Here is a 22,782-nt window from a genome sequence, read left to right on the forward strand (position 1 = left end):
ACAGAAATGTGTGCCTATCACACCTGTGTAAGGTAAGGACTGCCCTTACTGAAATGTGATGAAAACAAACAAACAAAACAGTGGTAAACATTCTTTTAAGTGGCAAAACATTAAAGCCATTTCAGTTAAAATTAGAAACTGGTCAGGGATGTCTACTATTGCTATTATTTGACAGTGATATTTGACAGTGACTTGAAGTCCTAGCAGTTGTAATAAGAAAAGAAAGATGAAATAACTGATGTAACATTGGTCTGAGGTATACACGTACTGGGGATACTCAAGTCCCCCCACACCCCGGGTTCAGTAATTCACCAGAACTTACAGGACTTAGCATGTAGTTGTGTTCACAGGTGATTTATTATAGTGAAAGGATGTGGAGAAAAAAGGAAAAGACACAGGATGAAGAGCAGAGAAAAGCACATCCTCTGCCAGGGGAGTCACACAGGACATGTTTAGTTTGTCCAGCAGTGTGTTGTGATAATGTGGGTGAAGGGTTGGGTGCCAGGGAAGTTCATCACAATTTCACTGTCCACGTTTTTATTGGAGACTGGCCACATAGGAACCCTCTGCCTAGCATGTCCCAAAATTCCAGACTCCCAGTTCAGCATAGATCACATTGTTTGTTCAGATAGTTGAGGCACATGTCAGTTGACCCATGTCAGTTAGAGAATGGTGGGAACCCTCCTAAAATTCAGGCTCCTGGATGCCAATCAAGGGTCAACTTTGGAAGCCGACCTTTCTCAGGAGAGCAGTATTGGGCTTGCTGTGTGAATAATAATTCTGTACAACCTGGAAGACCCCCTGTTATAATAAGATAATTTGGTATGGCTTCTGGATATAAGCTAAACATATGAAAGTCATGGCCTTCTCCTCTATGACAGTAAGAACCTAGCAATGGAAAAAATATTCTGTGTATGTGGTGGAAAAAAAGATGTTTTAGAATAGAGGTGTAGGACCTACATCTAAGTGAAGAAAACAGAGATCTTATTGGAATGTATAAAATTGGCTGTTATTTAACCACAGGTGGCTCAGGCCTGTGATCCTATCACTTCAGGAGGTTGAGGCGAGCAGATCACCTGAGGTCAGGAGTTTGAGACCAGCCTGGCCAATGTGGTGAAAGCATCTGTAAACACAAAAATTAGCCGGTATGGTGGCATAAACCTATAATCCCAGCTACTCTGGAGGCTGAGGCAAGAGAATCACTTGAACCCAGGAGGCAGAGGTTGCAGTAAGCTGAGATTGTGCCACTACACTCCAGCCTGGACACCAAGAGTGAAACTCCATCTCTAAATAAATAAATAAATAAATAAAATTCAGACAGCTGAAAAAGCATAGCTGAGATTTCATACCATTTTTTTGGTCAACTCTCCCAAGTTAATATGAAAATGTAATTCCAATTAGAATCTCAACAGTGTCTTTTGGGAACTGGATAAAAAGTATCCTAAAATTTGTACAGATGAATAAATGCCTAAGAATAGAATTCTACTATATGCATATTTTAGGTATATTAACCTAGATTGGAAAATCAGAAGCTGTATAAGAAGATACAAACATATTTGACTACATATGCATTAAAACTCCATATGGCAAAAGATACCCAGGTTTGGCTATATAACACTTAAAAAAACTTCAAATAGCAAAAGATACCATAACCAATCAGTAGATAGGTTGCATTGGATAGACTGAATGCAAATGACAATGGGTTAATATATAATACACAAAAACCTTTTTAAAAATTGTAAGGCAAGGCTGGGAGTAGTGGCTCTCACCTGTGATCCCAGCAGTTTGGGAGGCCAAAGCAGGAGAACTGCTTGAAGTCAGGAGTTCAAGATCAATCTGGGCAACACAATGAGACCTGATACCTCTTTTTTCTTTTTTCTTTTTCCTTTTTTTAAGATGGTGTATTGCTCTGTCATCCAGGCTGGAGTGCAATGGCATAATCTCAGCTCACTGCAACCTCCGCCTCCTGGGTTCAAGCAAGTCTTGTGCCTCACCCTCCTGAGTAGCTGGGATTACAGGTGCCCGCCACCACACTGGGCTAATTTTTGTATATATATTTTTTTTTAGTACAGACGGGGTTTCACCATGTTGGCCAGGCTGGTCTCAAACTCCTGACCTCAAGTGATCTGCCCACCTTGGCCTCCCAAAGTGCTGGGATTACAGGTGTGAGCCACTGTGCCTGGCCGAGACCTGATGTCTTAAAAAATATATTACAGGTGGTGAGTGCCTGTAGTCCTAATATGTCAGGAGACTGAGGCTGGAGGATTGCTTGGGTCCAAGAGTTTGAGGCCGCAGTGAGCCATTAATACACTGCTGCATTCTAGCCTGAGTGACATAGCAATACTATCTGAGAAATGAACTTTTTAAAAACTGTCAGGCAAGAGCACAAGAGTCAAATAGGAAAACGGGACAATTATATGAACGACTGTCTGAATGACTAACGTGAAAATGCTCAAATTCCTTAGTAGTAAGGGAATCATAAATCAGTGAGCTTTATACCTACAGACTGGCAAGATTTGCAGAAGAGCCGTGTGGCTTCTTGTTGGGGAGGTGGAGGGAAGCTTGCATAGTGCTGGCAAATGTAGGCAGTCTTTCAGTTTGTTTTGGAAATCAACCTGCCAATATCTGTGAAAATTAAAAACGGGCATAAAAATTTAAAAATAAGAACTGACGGGAAGAGACTGGGGTCTCGCCATGTTTCCCAGGCTGATCTTGAACTCCTGGACTCAAGCATCTGCCCACCCGGGCCTCCCAGAGTGCTGGGATTATAGGCATGAGCCATCACGCGGGGCCTAGCTTTTAAAAAAAGTATCATCGAATGGACAAGACAGGGGTGTTGCTGAAAATGTCAGACTCAAATTTGGATAACAGTAAGAAGAATTTCTTTGAGGGGGAAGTAGATGATGAGGAAAGTGTGATTTTGACATTGGTGCCAGTTAAAGATGAACCAAATATGGAACAAATGGAACCAAGTATTTCAAATTCTGATGTCAAACTGAAGAAGCTTAAGAAATACAATCAAGGTAATCTACTTCAAACAAATGAACAATTTACAGCTCCACAAAAAGCTAGATGCAAAATACCAGCCCCTCCGTTGCCGACCATTTTGCCTCCTGTTAATAAGGTGTGTCGGGACACTTTGCGGTACTGGTGTCAAGAACTTGGTTTGAATACGAAGGGCAAGAAAATAGAACTTTATCTGAGGCCCCATGGGCATGCTTACCCTGAACAACAGCAAGATATGCCTGAAACGTTACGAGAGACCAGAGTACAGCGGTGTTCAAGGAAAAGCAAGGCAGTGACCAAGACAGCAAGGCTTCAGAAAAGTTTTGAGATGAATGAGGGAGCAGAAGAGACTAATACAGTTGAAGTGATAACTTTAGCGCAGGAAGCCATGATGGCATCGTGGGCAAGAGTTGCTGCAAGAGCTGTTCAGCCTAAGGCTGTGAATTTGTGTTCCATTCGCGTTTCTGTTGAGGCCTTTTTGATGCAAGCTTCTGGTGTTGTCAGGTGGTGTGTGGTCCATGGCCAGCTTCTCTCAGCAGACACAAAGGGTTGGGTACGCCTGCAGTTTCATGCAGGTCAGGCCTGGGTGCCTACCACTCGCAGAAGGATGATTTCTGTCTTCTTGTTACCTGCCTGCATTTTCCCATCCCCAGGCATAGAAGATAATATGTTATGCCCTGATTGTGCTAAGAGGAGTAAGAAGATGATGAGAAGATTAATGACAATAGAGAAGTAGCAACAACCTGCTTGAATACAATGTACTAGAGAAGGTGGGATGTACTTTCAGACCATGTACCCTATTATGAAGGAATGGAAGAGGAGACAATTTGAATGAATCATCCTGATCTACAAAACAGTCATAGTGACTAGGACTCCCCAGTGAAGATGGTTGACTAGTGACACAGCCCCATCTAGAGAGCCCCTTTCTGTATGCCTGAAAACCCATTAAAATAAAGTCACTGCAATTGGCCTTAAAAAAAAAAAAAAAAAAAAAAAAAAAAAAACTGACTTACCTCTGACTTAGGTATGTCAGGACAACTGTACCTTGAATAACTGAACACTAGAAATGATAAATGTTGCTCAAAAGGAAATGGTAAACATATTATAGTGGTCAATGCCAAGGAACCATGCAGCCATGTGAAGAATGAGTTAAGAGTTGCAGCTGTTGGCCTGAAAAGGTGTCCATGAAGTACGGCAAGGGAGAGGAGAAAGATGCAAAAGTGTGCATACCATCTTCCTAAACATCAGCAACCAGGCCTGGCGCGGTGGCTCACGCCTGTAATCCTAGCACTTTGGGAGGCTGAGGTGGGCAAGTCATTTGAGGTCAGGAGTTCAAGACCAGCCCAGCCAACATGCTGAAACTTTGTCTCTACTAAAAGTACAAAAAATCAGCTGGGTGAGGTGGCACGTGCCTGTAAATCCCGTCTACTTGGGAGGTTGAGGCAGGAAAATTGCTTGAACCCAGCGGCAGAGGTTGCAATGAGCCAAGATCATGCCACTGTACTCCAGCCTGGGCAACAGAACCAGATTCTGTCTCAAAAAAACCCAAAAAACAAAAAACAAAAAAAACCCCAGCAAACCCACACAGATGTGTCTGTTTGTGTACGTGCTTACATGTGTTGGGATGGAATTAAGAGCACAGAGAACAACATGAAAGGATATGTTCTAGATAATGACCTCAGTCATCTGAGATGGGAGATGGTGGAACTGGGTGGTAATGAGGGTAGAGAGAGAGGGTGAGCCGTGGATAGATGGGAACATGATTATGCAAATGCATGCATCTGATCACACTTACCTGTCAAAGACACTTAAATCCATGAGTTATCTGCGGCAGAATTTATAATGTATTTTCCCCCCTTTCCTCTTCTGTGACAGAATCTGGTTTTGTTGAGAAGGCAGCAGTATGCCTTGCTAAGAGATTACACTTCCCACCATCTCTTGCAGCTAGACATGGCTATGTGGCTAGTTCTGACCAATGAAATGAAAGCAGGAAGTGGTCAAAGCCTCCCCACTTAAAGAGGGAGACAGGTGGAATGGGTCCTTTTGTTCGTTTAGATGTCTTCCTGCATCTTCCCTGGAATGCATACCTGATGGCTGGTGCTTGAGCAGCCATCTTCAACTTTGAGGGGACCTTAAGAATGGAAGCCATCAACAAAACAATGGCAGAATCTGGTTTCCTCTCAACCGTGGAGCCATCCCGCCAGCCTGGACTGCCTGCCTGCAGACTTATTATGTGGGAGAGAAATTAACTTTTTAAAGCCTCTGTTATGTTCTGTCTGTGTTGCAAGCAGCCATAGTTCCTGTTTAATACAGTATATACTAAAAACCCAAGAAGTCAAAGTAATACGCATCCAATCACAAAGTGCTGTGCTGCAGATGGAGTATTGAAAAGTGGTAGTTGGGAGCTGCAGTAACCGAGGTACCCTAGACCGCATGTGCTCGTGGATGTTTGCTTCCAGGCTGTTTATTCAGAACTGTCTAAGCTCAATGCAACCCGACCCAGACCTGCTCACTGCCATGAAAGGTTCAGGCTTGCTTCTGTTCAGAAGCACAGGTGATATCTCAATCATCAGAATTCAGTAAGAAAGCATTTGTTAAGCGTCTTCTCCCTCCACAATAAGTAACCACTCTAAGGAATACAAGCGATGTACACGACCCAGTTCCTAATGTCACATTAAGCCTCACTAAGAAACGAGTGCAGTAACAGATGCTGAAACGAAAAATACCAGGGTGAGGAAGCACCTTTAGGCAGGTTCTTGATGATTCTGTGGATTTACTTCTGTATTGGAATAACTATCTCAGTACATTCACTTGAACAGGCTTTTTAGGTGACAGATGCCATTGTAACCTCAGAGAAGTGCAGTTGTGTGTCGCTTGACAGGGATATGTTCTGAGAACGGTGCCGTCAGGCGATTACACAGCTAGGCTGTCTGCTGTAGCCTATTCCTCTATGCTAAGAACCTCTATAGCATGTGACTGCCAAATACTGTAGGCAATTGTAACACCATGGAAAAAAGTACAAGTAAAATGTGTCATCATCTTATGGAACTGCTGTCCTCTAGGTGTTGCGATGTGGTACATGGCAGTAGTAAAATGTGGAAATCTGACTGGCAAAGGCTTTAGGGGAGTCTTAAGTGAGACTGTGTTTTTGAAGATCTGTAATTAGAAAGGGGCGTAGAATCACTTACGTAATATTTTCTGCTTAAATTGTATTTTATAATGAATGAGCTCCTTACACTTGAGCTTTAGTGAACCAGTTCAAGAGTAGGGCACATTTCCTCCCACGTAAACTGCGAAGTGTCACCGAGAGAACAGCACTGCCATCTAGCCCATTTCTCTTAGAACTGCAGGTTCTGCCTCTGCAGCGTTTGACTTTGTAGGCAAAGGTGAAGTTTTTCTATACACTAGCTTGCAAACTATCAGTAGTAGCAAATATCTCAGAACCGAAGAAAAACCTCAACAATTGGAAACATTGATTGGACATAATGGCAAGTTAAGAAAGCATAGCTCCTTTCAACTTCATGAGGCATATTTAGAAATAATTTGGAAAAGGTGGAAGGGTGGGATGGGGGAGAGGGATGAGAAATTGCCTATTGAGTATAATGTACACTTTTACTAGAGTGACAGTTACACCAAGAGCCCAGACTTCACTCGGAAACATATCCATGTAACAAAACTGCATCTGTACCCCCTACATCTATAAAAAGAAAAAAATAAAAGTTTACAAAGACACTGGGCACAGTGGTTCATGCCTGCAATCCTAGCACTTTGGGAGGCCAAGGCAGGAGGATGGCACCAGTCTGGGCAATATAGTGAGACCCCCATCTGCAGAAAAATAAAATCGCCAAGTGTGGCGATGTGTGTCTGGAGTCCCAGCTACTTGGGAGGCTGAGGTGGGAGGATCGCTTGAGCCCAGGAGTTTGAGGCTGCAATGAGCTATGATTGTGCCACTGCTCTCCAGCCTGGGTGACAGAGCAAGACCTTGTCTCAAAACAAAAACAAAAAGGAGAAAGTATGCTTACATTCGCCTGTTCTAGCTGCATATGTAAGCCTGTATGATATGAACCAATGGAGAAAGAAGCAAGTCCTGATAACATTTTCAATGTTTGCTTACAGGAAAAAGAATTTGGAGAGCCGTTAAGAGTTTTGTTGTTTATTATTGGTCATTTAGGTTCATTACAACAACTTCTGATTTGGGATGGTATAAAACTAAACGATAGTTTAGGGTAAGAAATGGAACTTCAGCAGTGATAGTCTGTATTGCCTCCTGTTTTCAGATAGCTTTAGATCAGAGATTCTTGTTTCCCCTTTAAAACGTTTGAGGCATAATTTACATACGGAGAAATGTACAGATTGAATTCTAGTTCAGTGAACATTGATGAATTGATACACACATGCAAGCACTCCTCTGCTAGGACAACAGAACATTTCCATCACCACAGAAAGTCCCATGTATACAACCACCCTTCTGATTACTTTCACTATAGATTTGTTTTGAGTCTTGCTCTCTTACCCAGGCTGGAGTGCAGTGGTGTGATCTTGGCTCACCACAACCTTCGCCTCCTGGGTTCAAGCAATTCTCCTGCCTCAGCCTCCCGAGTAGCTGGGATTGCAGAGTCATACCACCATGCCTGGCTAATTTTTGTATTTTTAGTAGAGATGAGGTTTCACCATGTTAGCCAGGTTGTTCTCAAACTCCTAAGCCCAAGTGATCCGCCTGCTTTGGCCTCCCAAAATGCTGGGATTATAGGCATGAGCCACTGTGCCTGGCCTATAGATTAGTTCTGATCGTTGTAAAAGTTTATAAAAATGGAATCCTACCGTATATACTCTTTCATATCAGGCTGCCTTTGCTCAATATAATGTTTGGGTTTTAATCATGTTAGCACAAAACAGACTAACATACATGTTTAAGTCCATAATTTGTTCTCTTTTTTTCCATGGTATAAATGTACCAGTTTCTTGGCTGGGCACGGTGGCTCATGTGTGTAATCCTAGCACTTTGGGAGGCTGAGGCAGATGGATTACCTGAGGGCAGAAGTTCAAGACCAGCCTGGCCAACATGGTGAACCATTGACTCTCCCAAAAATACAAAAATTAGCCGGATGTGGTGGTGTGCCCCCCTGTAATCCCAGCTACTCAGAAGGCTGAGGCAGGAGAATCGCTTGAACCTGGGAGGTAGAGGTTGCAGTGAGCTGAGATCACGCCACTGAACTCCAACTGGGGCAACGGAGAGACTCCATGTCAAAAAACAAAACAAAACAAAACATTACACACACACACACACACTCCTACTGATGGGCATTGGATTGTTTTCACTTTTGCCAATTATGAATAAAATTTCTGTGAACAAGTCTTTGTAGATACATGTTTTTGTTTCTCTTGGATAACTACCTGAGTTGTGGGATTACTGGGTCATGGAACAGGTGGTGGTTTAATCTTGTAAGAAACTACCAAATTTTCTAAAGTGGTTGTAAAACTTAAGTTCCGTGCCAGTTGGAGCTTGTGTCTCTCAGCTGTCAATCCACCGTTCTTTGCTGTCCAGCATCCTGGAGCTAGACCCTGTAAACATTTCGTCTTTCCCAGCTGATGCAGTGTTAGACACTGCCGGCAGAGGGCACTGGAGGGACACTGCACGAGGAGGGGCGCCTCTTCCTGTTTCTGGTGCTGCTTGCCGGCAGGTGGCTTCCCAGCACGTCTCAGCAATCGGCAGCTTCCAGCCCCCCAGGCCCAGCCTTTGCACCTCTGGCCATTCCATGGCCTTAGGCACTCTGTCTTCAAAGAGGTCTGAGTCTCAGCCTGGGGTGTGAGAGCAGGCCTCTTTCAAGTTTGTTCTTACATGGGTGTTGTCCTTGATCCTAGGAGTAGTGGCTGCTGCACATCTTCTCTCCTATATTTAGACGTGTTTCTAGCCTTCTCAGTAGTTAGTTCCCTTCAACTTAACATATTTTTATTTTTTTATCGACAGGGTCTTGCTCTATCGCCTAGGCTGGAGTGCAGTGGTGTGATTCACTTCCTGGGTTCAAGTGATCCTCCTGCCTCGGCCTCCTGAGCAGCTGGGACTACAGGTGTGCACCACCACACCCAGCTAGTTTTTAATTTTTGTAGAGAAAAACTTTCTCTGTGTTTCTCAGGCTGGTCTCCAACACCTGGGCTCAATCCATCTTCCTGCCTTGCCTTCTGGTGCTAGGTTTACAGGCATGAGCCACCACACCTGGTCTCCAAACCTGATGTTAAAATTTGCCCTTACCTTCTTTTGCGAAGTATCTGCTCAAGTCTTGGGCCCTGTTTTGGGGAGTTTATTGTATTTTTATTGAGCTGTAGGGGTTCTTTAGTCAGAATGCAAGTCCTTTGTCTGGCATATGTCTTGAAAACATTTTCTTCTAGTCCATCCTTGCCTGCTCACTTTTTTTTATTGTGGCAGAAAACATAACTGCTTTTAAGTGTGCAGTTCAATAGTGTTAAGTATATTCACCTTGTTGGAAAGGGATCCTGGAACTTTAGCATCTCGCAGATCTGGAAGATGCTAAAGGAAGCGACTTCTCAGTCCCTCCTCCCAGCCCTGGCAGCCATCATTCCACTTTTTGTCTGTATGTTTGGCTCCTCAGAGAGTCGGTCCGTTTTGAGTTCCTGTAACAGAATACCTGAGACTGGGTAATTTATAAATAACAGAGATTTCTCACAGTTCTGGAGGCTGGGAAGTCCAAGATCAAGGAGCTGGCATCTGGCGTCTGGTGAGGATCTGGTCTCTGCTTCCAAGATGGCACCTTGAAGGCTGTGTTCTCACATGGCAGAAGGGGAAAAAGACCAAACTTCCTGAGTCAGGTCTTTTTATAGTGGCATTAACTCATTCACGAGGGCTTGTCCTCATGACCTAAACATCTCCTAAAAGTCCCCACTTCCAAACACTATCACACTGGGGATTAAGTTTCCAACAAGTGAGTTTAGGGGATGCATTCAGACCACAGCATGTAGTACCCCATATAAGTGGAATCACATTGTACAGAGGGTCCCTCATTTATGACAGTTGAACTTAATACTTTTTTGACTTATGATGGGTTTATTAGAACATAATCCCGTTGTAAACATCTGTATTTGTCTTTCTGTGATTGGCTTATTTCACTTAGCATACCCTACGTGGTAGCACGTGGGAGGATTTCCTTCCTTTTCTGTGTATATACCACTTTGTTTATCCTCTCAACTGGGGATGGACATGGAGTTGCTTCTACCTCTTGGCTTTTGTGAACAGTGCTGCTATGAATGTGGGTGTGCAAATGTCTCTTTGAGACCTTCCTTTCCAATCCTGCCTGTGTTCTCAAATGAATTGCTGAATCCTATGGTAGTTGTAATTTTAATTTCCTGAGGAACCTCCAGACTGTTTTTCATGGTGGCTGCACCATTTTATAAGCCCACCAGCAGTGCACCAGAACAGAATTCCAGTGTCTCCATATTCTTGCAGACACTTTTTTTTTTTTTTTTTTTTTTTTTTTGGATAGTAGCCATCCCAAAAGGTGGTGCCACCATGTGGCTTGGTTTGCATTTCTCTGGTGATGAGTGATGTTGAGCAGACATCTTCTCACATGCTTCTTGGCCATCTGTCTGTCATCTTTGGAGAAATGTCTGTTCAAGTCCTTTGTGCTTGTTCATTTATTTATGAGACGGGCTCGGTCTGTTGCCAGGCTGGAGTGCAGTGGTGCCATCCTAGCTCACATAGTGACCCTTCCTCGCGTTCCCACACTCCCCTGGGGTCCAGCCTTCTGCCAAAGATGGCCCAGCTCTACACAGTTCCCTGCCCAGGCCTCAAGACTTCTTCCCCATAGGAAAGTTTCTTAGGCTGCTTCTCTCTGGAGTCCCCACACACCTCTGTTCGCCCCCCAGCCCACTGGCCCAGGCTGGGCCAGCCCCTGCTTGGGCACAGTGTCAGGAAGCCATGTGGTGTCCACAAGCCCAGTGTAGTGCTCACCTGCTGTGGGACCCTCCGTGTGCCTCAGTTTCCTTACTCGCCAAAAGGAATATCATCCTCTGCCTCATTGTGGTTACAGGGGTTAGATGTGCCCGGATTTGCAGGGTGGCTGCAACAGCTCCCGGCCCCTAGGCAGTACCATAAAGGCTGGCAGTGTAGGGCAACCGACAAAGCCTGAGCAGCTCAAGACGCGTGGCCTCCCAGCCTCTCTTCCCAGGCCTGCTGCCATGGCCAGAACCCGGGTTGGGGGACTGCGCACCTCACCAGCGGCCGCAGCACTGTGCCTCGCCTCGTCTGGAGGAGTCTTGGCTTGTTTGTGTGGAGCTGGGGATTGAAGAGCAGAGCTTGTGACCTGAGGTCCCCCAGCTTCAGGGTGGAGGTGATCGCCCCGGACCAAGGCCTACCCCAGTGAACGGCCAAGGGCAGGCATGAGTATGTGGGGTGTTCCTGTGGCCTGTTGCTCAGCTCTCAGGCGCTTCCTCCCGCGTCTCTGCCTCTGGAAGGCCAGCCGCAGCGTGGCCATGGGGGCCTGTCCCCCTGGCATCTCTGCAATGCATCATAAATGAGTGGGTGTGGCCGTTCCAAGGAAACTGTGCTTACACAAACAGGTGTGCCAGGTCTGGGGGTGGCGCCCTGGTTTGCCGGCCTTCGTTCTAGACCAGTGGTTCCCAAATGTGCACTTGTATCAGCATCACCCCGCACAGGGTCAGGGCCTGGACTCCCGGGCCCCACCCGGAGTCACCGTCGGGGCCTGCGCTTCGGTTTCCACAGCCTCCAGGTGCTGCTGCCGGCGTGAGGGGCCGCGTCTGGGGACCCCTCTAGAAGAAGGGGTGCAGAAAAGCTGGGCCGGGAGGGAGCAAGGTCGGCAGGGCTCTAGGGCGGCCCGGACCGTGGAGCGCTGTCAAATGGCAGATGTCCCTCTGGGTGGGGTGGGGTCGGGGTGGATTTTCTGCACGCTCTAGGAGGGTCCCACAGAGAGCTCTCCTGCGCTGTGTTTAAGAGGGCCACTGGGGAGGGTGCAGATGGGAAGTGAGAAGAGGGGATGAGGGGACCTCTGGGTGGCCAAGGAAACACTTTTTCTAAACAATCAGAAATAAAACTGATAAAGGAGGGGCGGGCAGAACCTGAGGACTTGGCTGGGGCTGCGCAGGTTCCCTGGACTCACTCCTGGCACTGCCTGTTCAGGGGAAGAGGGGAGTTTGGGGACACTGGACCGGGAGCCAGAGGGCAGGAGCAGGGGAACAGCTGCCACACTGGCACCTTTTTACCCAGCTCCTGGGGGGAGCCTTTCCTTCAGCAGCAGGCACCATGATGATGGCCGAGTGTCCCTCCAGGGGGACAGACGTTTGTCCTCTCCACTCACCCGGGGTGAGGCCGCAGCAGCCTCCACCTTGCTTCACGCATGACCAGCTTCTGGCCCCCCGTTTCTAAGCCCCAGGCCTTCATGTGCAGATCACTTCCTGGGCTTCTTCCCTCACGGTCATGGGTTCTCTCCTCCTCCTGGAGAGAGGCTGGAATGTCCAGGCTTGGACTGGGTCTTTTGTCTCTGCTGACCACTCAGTGTTGCCATGACTTCTAGTGCTGCTCCTGTGCCGCTGACTGCAGGACACTCACTGCCCAGGTGGCCTCCAAGCAGAATGCATTCAACACACCTTAAAAACAAGCCAGCCCGACCCTTGGCAGGGCTGGCGTTCACCTGCGGGGTTAAATAGAGGGTCCTCACCTGGCACCACAGTCACTCAGTGGGCGACCCCTCTCTCCGAGTGCTGTTGCCCCACTGACCTGGGCACTTTGGGGCCACACTCACTCCCGCCTTGGGCCTCAGCACCTGTCCCAACCTGGCATCCTGTCCCTGCCTGGCATGCTGACCTTACTCCAATGCCAGCCCTTTGGAGAGGACTTCCCTGGCCACCCTGTTGTAAACAGCACTGCCTGTCACTCTGTTCCCTGAGTGTTCCTCAGGGCACTGCCACTGCCAGACGCTGGCATTTTTCTCTGTTGTAGCCCCCATCCCGGCAGGTACACTCAGGAGGACAGGGGTGGCGTCCCCCATGCCTAGAGAGGCACCTGGCACAGAGCCAGCCTTCAACACGTGTAGCATGAAACTTTCCGTCTGAGGACACTGCAGGCGTAGGTGGATGCAAGCAAAAGCATGACAGTGGAGCTGCCCAAAGGCCAGAGGTGTCCGCAGGCGAAGCTGCAGCATCCAGCCTGGTGCTTGTGAGGTTTTGACAGCAGAAACCTGATGGGGCTCCTTACACTTGGGAGAAAAGCCACTCCAGTGGGTATTACCGCCAGTGAAGGCTGCCCTGGCCCCAAACATGGTTTCCTGGGATTTATGGTGGCAGGCAGGTTGTTAAAGGGTGATTCCCTGAAAAGGGTGAGACAGGGATGCAGGTGAGCACACATGGAAGAGCCTCCCTAGCCCAGGCAGCTGTGAGACCCGCCCAGGGGAGAAGTCCTGAAACACACAGATGAGGAATATTGACAGAAATGTGCAAACGCGTGTGAAACTGGATTTTCAGGGGCTGTGATGGGCTGGATTGCCTCCTTCAGATTCAAATGTCGAAGTCCCTGAACCCCAGTGTCTTAGAACGCAACTGTATTTGGAGGTAGACTTTAAAGAGATGGTTGAATTAAAACGAGGCCCCAAATTCAGTATGACTGGTGTCTATAAGAAGAGAAAGTCTGGACATCTGGAGGTACATCAGGATGCGTGACTGCACAGAGGAAGGCACAGCAAGGAGGCGCCATCTGCGTGCCCAGGAGACAGACCAAGAGGACTCCAACCCGTGACACCCTGTCCTTAGACCTCCGGCCCCAGAACTGTGAGAAGTGGACCTCCTCGCACGGTAAATCATGCATTCTATTACCGCAGTCCCAGAAAACTGACACAGACCCTCGCTGCACAGAATGCATTTGCTTCTCTGCAGACAAGATTACCTTTGCACTGTGACTATCAAAATAATTCTATGTGACCAGGCACAGCAACACACACCCAGCACTTAGGAAGGCGGAGGCAGGTGGATCACTTGAAGTCAGGAGTTCAAGACCAGCCTGGCCAACATGGTGAAACCCTGTCTCTACCAAAAATACAAAAAAAAAAAAAAAAAAAAAAAAAAAAATTAGCTGGGTGTGGTGGCACGGACCTGTAATCCCAGCTATTTAGGGGGATGAGAATTGGGAGGTGGAGGTTGCAGTGAGCCAAGATCGTGCTATTGCACTCCAGCCTAGACAACAGAGCAAGACTCCATCTCAAATAATAATAATTCTATGGAATCAGTGTCAAATGCCGGCCCCCGCCAAGGTGCATCAGTGCCCTGGGCAGTCAAGGTCCCAGGAGGTGAGGAGGCAGTGGATCTTCTCTCCACCTGGGATCAAGCCTGCAGCTTCGGACCCTCCTGGGACCCTGTACCCACCACTGCCCTGCCCTCCTGGCGTCTCTGGGGAGTGAAGCAGGGTGGGCTCTGTAAGAGTTAAAGAAAGAGGAAAGATGGCCGAGCATGATGGCTCATGCCTGTAATCCCAGCACTTTGGGAGGCTGAGGCAGGTGGATCATGAGGTCAAAAGATTGAGACCAGACTGGTCAACATGGTGAAACCCTGTCTCTATTAAAAATATAAAAATTAGCTGGGAATGGTGGTGCATACCTGTGGTCCCAACTACTCTGGAGCCTGAGGCAGGAGAATTGCCTGAACCCAGGAGGTGGAGGTTGCGGTGAGCCAAGATGGCACCACTGCACTCCAGCCTGGTGACAGAATGAGACTCCGTCTCAAAAAAAAAAAAAAAAAAAAAAAAAGGAAAGGAACATGAAAAGTGGCTCAACAGTCAAAGACAGGTTTATTTTGGAGAATGAACCGGAGAGGGACCTCTGGCCAATTTCAGTCAAGAGCGATCTCTCTTACAGACTAAGGATCATTAAGGGTTTAGGAAGGTGGGAGCTTATCGCAAGCTTAGCGTGTTTCCATGTGAGGGAAAGTTTATCATCAGGATTGAATGTCTCATTGGAGGGGAGGTCATCTCGGGGTTGGCATGTTTCAGGTTGGGGATGTTACTCATGGTTTATGGTCGTGTTGACTTTAGCCATTAGGCTGATGTGTTTTGGGCTGGCTTTAGGCAGTTTTTTAATCAAAGGGAACTTAAAATGGCAGTGTTTATCCAAGACGGTGATGCTCTTGTCTGTCAATCCAGACTCTTTAGTTATAAAAGGACGAGGGGCGCCGTGTTCTTTCTGGCTACTTCCTGCTTGGCGGGGGGACATCATTGTTATGGGGCAATGAACCCAGTGCAGGAGTGGAAGAGGGTGATTTGTTCTTGGTAGCACTCTTTATTTCGGGGGATTAGAGGCAGTGCCTGCTGCCTCTAATCTAATCTTCAGTTCACAGGCCTTTAAGAAAGCATAGCTTAGGTTTCAGTGATTTCTCCTTAGGAAAAATGGGGAAAAAGGAAAAAAAAAAGAAAAAAAAAAGGAAAAAAACTGAAAACATTATTTTGGATACTTGTAGCCAGAAAAATTAGAATTTAATCCAAATAATAAAAACTGAAGACCATCAGGCAAGACTAGAATTTAACAACAGTGTAACTGTAGTTTTTGAAACATAATTTTTCTCTTTCCAGTTTTCCCATTTTTATTAAAAGACAAATCATGGTAGGACTGGCTTGCTTTGTTACACTCACTGTATTATACTTTGCTTTATTATGCATAATTATTCATATACAGTGCGTCAAGAATAATTATGTTTTATCTAGGCCTTTTAAATTGGCTTTGATGGAACTTTGTTCCTTAGGAGGAATCTGAGATAAGACCTCTTTAAAACCCATACCCAGCTGTGGATTTTTACCATTAAATACCTATAAGTTGGGCTAATTTCTTTCCTCTTGAGGTTCCAGGATAACTTGAGGTTCCTGGCCTGTCAGAAAGTGACATTCTTTACTCACCACAGGTCAGAACCCTGTTCAGGAACTGTGTGCACAGAGTGTGAGGCCAGTTTCCAAGGGCCTTATTGACTTCATAAGGCAAGTTTGATTCCTCAGAAGAGAGCATACCATTCCAGTCAAAGCCCTGCGAAAATAACCAGTTTCTCCAATTGTGTTCAGTTATAAAAGAAGCAGATTTTTATTGCATTTATGCAAAAGTTATATTGCCATAACTTATGAATACATAGGGCCGGGCGCGGTGGCTCAAGCCTGTAATCCCAGCACTTTGGGAGGCCGAGGCAGGTGGATCACGAGTTCGAGAGATCGAGACCATCCTGGTCAACATGGTGAAACCCCGTCTCTACTAAAAATACAAAAAATTAGCTGGGCATGGTGGCGTGTGCCTGTAATCCCAGCTACTCAGGAGGCTGAGGCAGGAGAATTGCCTGAACCCGGGAGGCGGAGGTTGCAGTGAGCCGAGATCGCGCCGTTGCACTCCAGCCTGGACAACAAGAGTGAAACACTGTCTCAAAGAAAAAAAAAAAAGAAAACTTAAAAAGTTCAAAAGATCACTCCAGTCTCCTATTAGTTCCGTTCATGCAGTTAATTCCTGACCTGCTTGATATTAATGAATGTTTTAGTTCAAGAGTCCAGAACATTTTTCCTCTATTATGATGTCACAATCTCTAAAGTTATCAGAAACCTGCATTCAAGAGCACCTGTTAGAGCTTTGCAGCTGATTATAAAAACCACCTTCTGGAGAGGTAACGAGACAACAATTGTTTATGGATGACAGACAGTTCTAGGGCAGCCGCAGTTAAAGACAATTGACAAGGATACGTGTTACCTCTGTAGTACACAGTAATTTTCACATAACAGCTATAATTATTACTGATAACGTGCTCTAAGATATATCAGAATTATAGGAGTCTCCCATAACTTTGGAACACATACCAATAACACATTTATACAAACATAGCTTGAAGAAAGCCAAATGCCATTTTATATTTGACAAGGCTTTCTGTATGACTTTAATAGCAAATAAGCCAAATTTCACCTTTACATTAGTGTATTATTCATGGTAAACCCCAATTTTTAATAAGACCTTACAGATACATTTACCCAATTTTAATGTTTGACCATAAGGTTAGATTTTCATAGACCTTTTATACACCAATATGATTTTTGTTAAAGAGCACGTTAGTGTTCTAAGAGAAGCCCATTGTGCTTTTATTTTAATGCTTAATTTACAGAAAAACTGGATAATACTCCTTTAACTTTAGCGAGTATGTTTACACACAGAATTTCCTTTACAATTAACCTTTTACAACTTGCTTAAACCTTCCTTTTTATCTTATCCAACTTATAACAATCCTTTAATCTTTTAATTTAGGCAAAAATCCACATTCTAATGCCTCCTCATCATCTTTTTACCGAAAGTATATTTTACTTTCCTTACACACCTTGCATGTTTTTCAGTAGTTCTAAATGCATGTTATACTTTTAGCAAGCTTTACTTTTGGCGAAAACCTTGGTAAGTTCAGGACTTTGATGACGTACTAGTTGTGAAGCCTGGTGCTTAGACAGAAGTGCAGGTAACATCTGGCTTGTTCCAGCATTTAACTCCATGTGTCCTTGGCCTTCCCTAGCAGCTAAGAGTTATAGTGGCTTTTTATGAAGCATTTAGGAGGTCTCATCACCTTCAATTGTACATTTCTTGCATAAATTCCCTTTCATAAATTATTTCATGACTTATACAATCTCTGACATGCCTCAAGTTTCTGATTTGTCTTAAACATCCCTCTTTTTAAACAACAAGTTAATTTGCTTTAGGACAAGAATTTACCATACAAGATTCTTTCTCCTATAAAAAAATTTTTTTTTGGCCAGTCACAATGGCTCACACCTGTAATCCTAGCACTTGGGGAGGCTGAGGCGGGTGGATCACGAAGTCAAGAGATCGAGACTGTGGGAAGTAGGAAAGTTCCTCTTCAACGTTTCCTTTCTTGTTAAAGAATAGTTGTAAGTGTTAGAAGTAATGGTTTGTTTTAAGCACTTTGTCAAAGCTGTCTTGCTTTTCTTCACTCTCCTTAAGCCCTTTCCTACATAGCGGTCAGATGTGCTTACCGTGATATGTTCTTTGTCCTTGTACTTTATCCAGGATGTCTGTGCTGGACGTGCTCACGGGCATGTCGCAGCTCGCAGCCTACGCCCCTTCCTTATCTAGACTTCCTTTTTGTTCTCCATGCTTTTACCTGTTTAGAAAAGTTTTAAGTTATTAGCCAATTGGGTTTTAGTTTAGATTGTGAGGTCTAGCTCCAACCAAGGGAGATCAGACACAGCAGTGAGGACGACCCCAAATGCATAAAAAGTATGCATGTCTGCTTTCCTTTGTTTGTCGTACTCTCCTAGGAAGATGGCTAACAGGAGCACCCTTTCTGCAGAAAGTAAAATTGCCTTGCTGAGAGATCCTTTGTCTCAGTGCTGACTTTTCTTTGCAGCACGGAGCATCTGTATGCAACAGAGGCCATCCTGGCCAACGTGGTGAAACCCGTCTCTACAAAAATTAGCTGGGCATGGTGGCAGGTGCCTGTAATCCCAGCTACTCTGGAGGTTGAGGCAGGAGAATCACTTGAACCGGAGAGGCAGAGGTTGCAGTGAGCAACCTCTCACTGGCCACTGCATTTCCGCCTGACAACAGAGCAGGACTCTTGTCTCAAAAAAAAAAAAAAAAAAAATAAAATAAAATAAAATGCCTTTTTGATTTTTGGGAAAATATTCAAATAATGAGATATCTATTGTTTAACTTTAGATTCAAAATTACGATGTTTGTTTACGAGTATTGATTTCATTACATTTATTCTAATTATTTACCTGGGTGGTTTATGAAAACTAAAGTTATTAAAGTTACAAAATCGCTGTTGCGGAGGGCAGACCTGCCTTTCCCGGTGCTGAGAGAAAGCCCAGGAAGGCAGGCGTCCCTGTCGGCCCAGATGCCGCCGGGCCCCGCCCCAGGTCCCGCCCGCCCCATCCCCGGGGGCGCCCCCGCCGGCCCCGCCCTCCCAGGGTGCCCTCCGCGCCCCGGGCCGCCTCCCGGCAGTCCCTGAGTCCTGCAGGCCCCGCGTCCCCGCCGCACCCCGTCCACACCCGCTGTCCCCGGGAGGCATGGCGCGCGCGGTGGGGCCCGAGCGGAGGCTGCTGGCCGTCTACACCGGCGGTACCATCGGCATGCGGAGCGAGCTGGGCGGTGAGTCCTACCCAGTGCCCCGGGCGGGGGCGGGAGCCTTGGGCCGTCCTGCACTCAGGGTGGGTGTGGGGGGTCAGATCCGCACCTGGATGGATGTGGCGAGGGTGAGGGTGCGGGCTGGGGTACCTCTCCTTCGGTCCGGCCTTTCAAGGGCCGCCGCCGTCCTGGCGTTTGGAGCCGCCACCTGGAGAGAGGAGGTCGCGGCCCGGTCGTCGCCGTGGCGGTGCTCTCGCAGCGCCTTGCGACCCTGGGGCCAGGCCCCCTGTGCTGCCGCTGCGCCTCTCAGGGCCAGCGCCCTGGAGCCCTGGAATATGGGGCGGGAGGGGCCCAGGGCATCGCCTGCTTCCCCTGCCCCGGACACACAAGCCCGGAAGGCTTAGGAGGCTGCGAGGACCCCCTCACCAGCGACACCCTGCAGGCTGTCCCCATCCCCTGGGGTCCTGGCCCGGCAGTAGTGCCTGGCACTTGCGGGGACACACACGTTCACATCCAAGGTGGCCTCAGAGCCTGCTTCCTCTGCCCCGGCATGGACCTGGTTGATCAGAGACCAGCAATTGCACCTGGGCTGCGTTCTGCCTGGGTAGGGTCAGTGCCTGGGACAGGCGCCGAGCTCCATGGGACTCCACACAGTGCTGCCAGCCTGGGCTGGGCACAGGAAGGATGGTAGCTTGGGGAACCTGAGGCCACCAGGATGGGGAGAGGACAGTTGCACTGGAGCCCCCAGAATGCCCAGGTGCTCCCAGGAGGAGCCTGGGGCCTTCACGTGGGCACTGCTGTGATGTGGGGTGCTCCCACCTCGGGGCCAGGACAGTCCCCTCGGGCCATGTCCAACTTCTTTGCAACCCTCCACGGTCCACTGGCTGCCTTTCTCTCGGGAGCCCTTTCAACTCCTCCTCCCACTCCCTGCTGCCCCAGCCGGCCCCTCTCCCCATACTCCTGCTTGTGCCCACGACAGTTCTCACTGCTGAGGCAGCTGGGACCCTCTCTGGCTCTGCCAGAGCTCCAGGGCCTCCCCTGGCAGGACCAGAACATTCTCTTGTCCCTTGCCAGTCTGCCAACCACTTCCCGGCCCCTCCTTTCCCTGTCCATTCTCACGACCTGTTCCCCGGCAGTTGCCCCTCCCGGCCACCCCTTCATGCTGAAGTGGCCGCTCAGAAGCCACCAGTGCTCTCTTGGTGCTCTCAGATTCCACCCGCCGCACTGTGGCCGGTGCAGACCCCTGGGGAGGCCCACTCCGTGCCCAGCCCAGGAGACAAAGCCCAGTGGGGCTCGCCCACAAGGGGCACAGGCACCAGGAATGTGGCTGTCCAGCTACCGGGACCCTATTCTGCCCTCTCCCTCTCTCTGCCTGTGACTGGGACAAAGTCGTTCGCAGCTTGGCAAATGCTCCTGTGTGATACTCCACTGACAGAGTGACATGGTTCCTGTGCTTGGCCCTCATAAGCCAGTGACAGAGGCTGCCATCGAAGGGTTGGCATGCATTAAGGAGCTAGTCCCAGGGGCGGGATTTGCCAGGGCCCAGTGTGTGGGTGGCGTGGATTTTTGGGGGTGGCCCAGGGAGGGCTTCTCTGAGGACACAAGGCCTGCAGGACAAAGGGTGGGGGAGGGCAGGGGAGCCCAGCGGGCTGGAGCCGGCCAGAGCTGCCCCCAAGTGGGGAATAGATCCGTGGACTCCGGGCCTCGTCTGACGGCCCTGACGCTACCCCACCAGGCTTGGTGTGTGGCCAACTGCAGTTTTGTTGAGCTCAACACAAAGGTCTTGGGTGGCTGGAGCTTCAGGGACAGGCGGACTCTGACTGCAACCCCCCCACACCCGTTGTGCCGGGCCCTGGGTGCTCACTGCAGCAGCCCGTGGGCACGCTCACACACGTGCACCATGTTTCTGGCTGTGAGGTCCGGTGTCTGGGTGGGAAACGAGAGACTTCGATGCTGGAAACTGGGTGTGGGGTGCCAGTCTTCAGGCCTGAAGCAGCCTCCTGAGAGCCTTCAGTGCTCCGTTCACTGGGTCGCCAGGCTCCGGACAGAGGAGGAGGCCAGCAGGCTCCGGCTTGTGCTCAGCAGCCTGTCCTTGTGTAGTTACGAGGTCACCCCCCGCAGTTGCTAGCTGACCCATGTGGGGCGTCCGCTTCTAGGAACCTGCAGGAGCGGGTCCCTCCCGAGCTCTCGTGAGCTCCGAGCAGCCAGCCTGTCCCAGCAGCAAGGGCAGGTGTCAAGAACCCCTGTGGAGGCGAGTGTCTCTCTTATCGCAGGAGGAGGCAGCATCTCCTGGCTCCACACTGCGGGCTTCTGGGAGGAAGCTGCTGTCAGCCCCAGGCTCTCCTGTGCCCCCGTGGCTGGCACTCTCACTGCTCACCCTCTCCACTTTAGAAAGGCTTCTAGGGAGCACATGGGTTCAGCCCAGAGGATGAAGGAGGAAGAGACAGGAGATCTGGTCTCCACTGTCTCCCTGATGAGGGGGCCACCCACAGCCACGGAGCAGCGGGGAAGCCAGGGGCCCGGGCTGTGGGAGACTAGGGGCCTCGGGCCAGCTCTGCTGTGTGACAACAGTCAGGAGTCCTGGGATGCGCAGAGCCTCATGGTGTGGGAAGTGATGAGGCTTCCAGGAGGGAGGGCAGCACTCACAGGCCAGGGAGGGAGCCAGGCCCCTCCACGCCCCCATGAGTGCTGAGGTCCAGCCCCGCCAGACGTCAGTGATTTATTCCCTCCGCACTGCTGACGTGGGCTCTGGCCTTCCCGGGGAGGTGCGAGGGGAGTGCTGTTGGAATGGCTTCTCCGCCTGCTGGTCAACAGTGGCCTGTGGGTGGAACGCTGCACACCTGGAGCTCTGCCAGAGTTCAGGGAGGGCAGAGGCGATGGCAGCGGGCACAGCCCTAGACCCACCCCTTCTCTGAGTTCATCAAAGGTTTCACAGGTCAAAGGGCATAGTGAATCCAAAAAGAGCTGGTAACCCCAAGCCCAAGCTGGCATCAGTGGCCACGTTCTGCGCAGCTGAGAAATTTGAAGGCTTCCTGTGCAAGCTGGGAACCCCACCTGCTTGCCAGCCTGCCTGAATCCCTCCTGAGCCTGGCTCCTGGCAGGCACAGCAGGGAGGGCAGAGTTTTGGGGCCAGGCAGCTAAGAGCAGCTCCCTGCCCACTGGCCACAGCAGCCGAGACTGTCGGTGGAGTGACGCCCGTGGCTTCTCGGTCACTGCAGTGGCCTCTGTGCTCTTGGCCTGGACCTCCTTCCTGAATGGGTGCTACATGTTCACAGGCTCTGTGCCCAAGCTTGGCTTCACGGCACCCACTGTCCTAGTGAGCAAAGCCTCCCTTCCAGGTGCTTGGCAGGGCCTAGGAGTTTCTGCGTCACCAGCGAACTCAATCACCTGCCTGGCTGGGCTGGGGAAGAGGTCCCAGGCAGAGGCCGGACGGTTCAGGTTCTGGAGCTCTTGAAGATTTTGGAGGGCCCTCATTGAGAAAGTACAAGTTACAAAATCAGAGTTAGATGTGAGAGCCGGTGTTTATTTAAAACAATAAAAGAAAATTGCCCTGGCTGACCAGGCATGATGGCTCACGCCTGTAATCCCAGCACTTTGGGAGGCCGAGGTGGGCGGATCAGTTGAGGTCAGGAGTTCTAGACCATGGTGAAACCCTGTTTCTACTAAAAATACA

At 48.8% G+C, this 22,782-nt stretch overlaps 1 protein-coding gene and 1 pseudogene across 5 annotated transcripts in view; both read left to right on the forward strand.

Moving 5' to 3' along the window:
* Positions 1–2,096: 2,096 nt before the first annotated feature.
* LOC101037398 (developmental pluripotency-associated protein 2 pseudogene) lies at positions 2,097–4,250 on the forward strand (annotated as a pseudogene).
* Positions 4,251–18,968: 14,718 nt separating this feature from the next.
* The window catches only part of ASPG (asparaginase), a 29,482-nt gene continuing 25,668 nt past the window's right edge, over positions 18,969–22,782 (forward strand). For all 5 annotated transcript variants that reach the window (XM_039462960.2, XM_010344082.3, XM_074394374.1 and 2 more), the window contains exon 1: positions 18,969–19,133. In XM_039462960.2, the coding sequence (XP_039318894.1) occupies positions 19,052–19,133 (82 nt within the window). In that variant the 5' untranslated portion in view covers positions 18,969–19,051. The remainder of the gene's footprint in view (positions 19,134–22,782) is intronic.

The sequence above is a fragment of the Saimiri boliviensis genome, chromosome 2 (genome assembly GCF_048565385.1).
Source record: "Saimiri boliviensis isolate mSaiBol1 chromosome 2, mSaiBol1.pri, whole genome shotgun sequence".
In the NCBI taxonomy this organism is placed as follows: Eukaryota; Metazoa; Chordata; class Mammalia; order Primates; family Cebidae; genus Saimiri; species Saimiri boliviensis.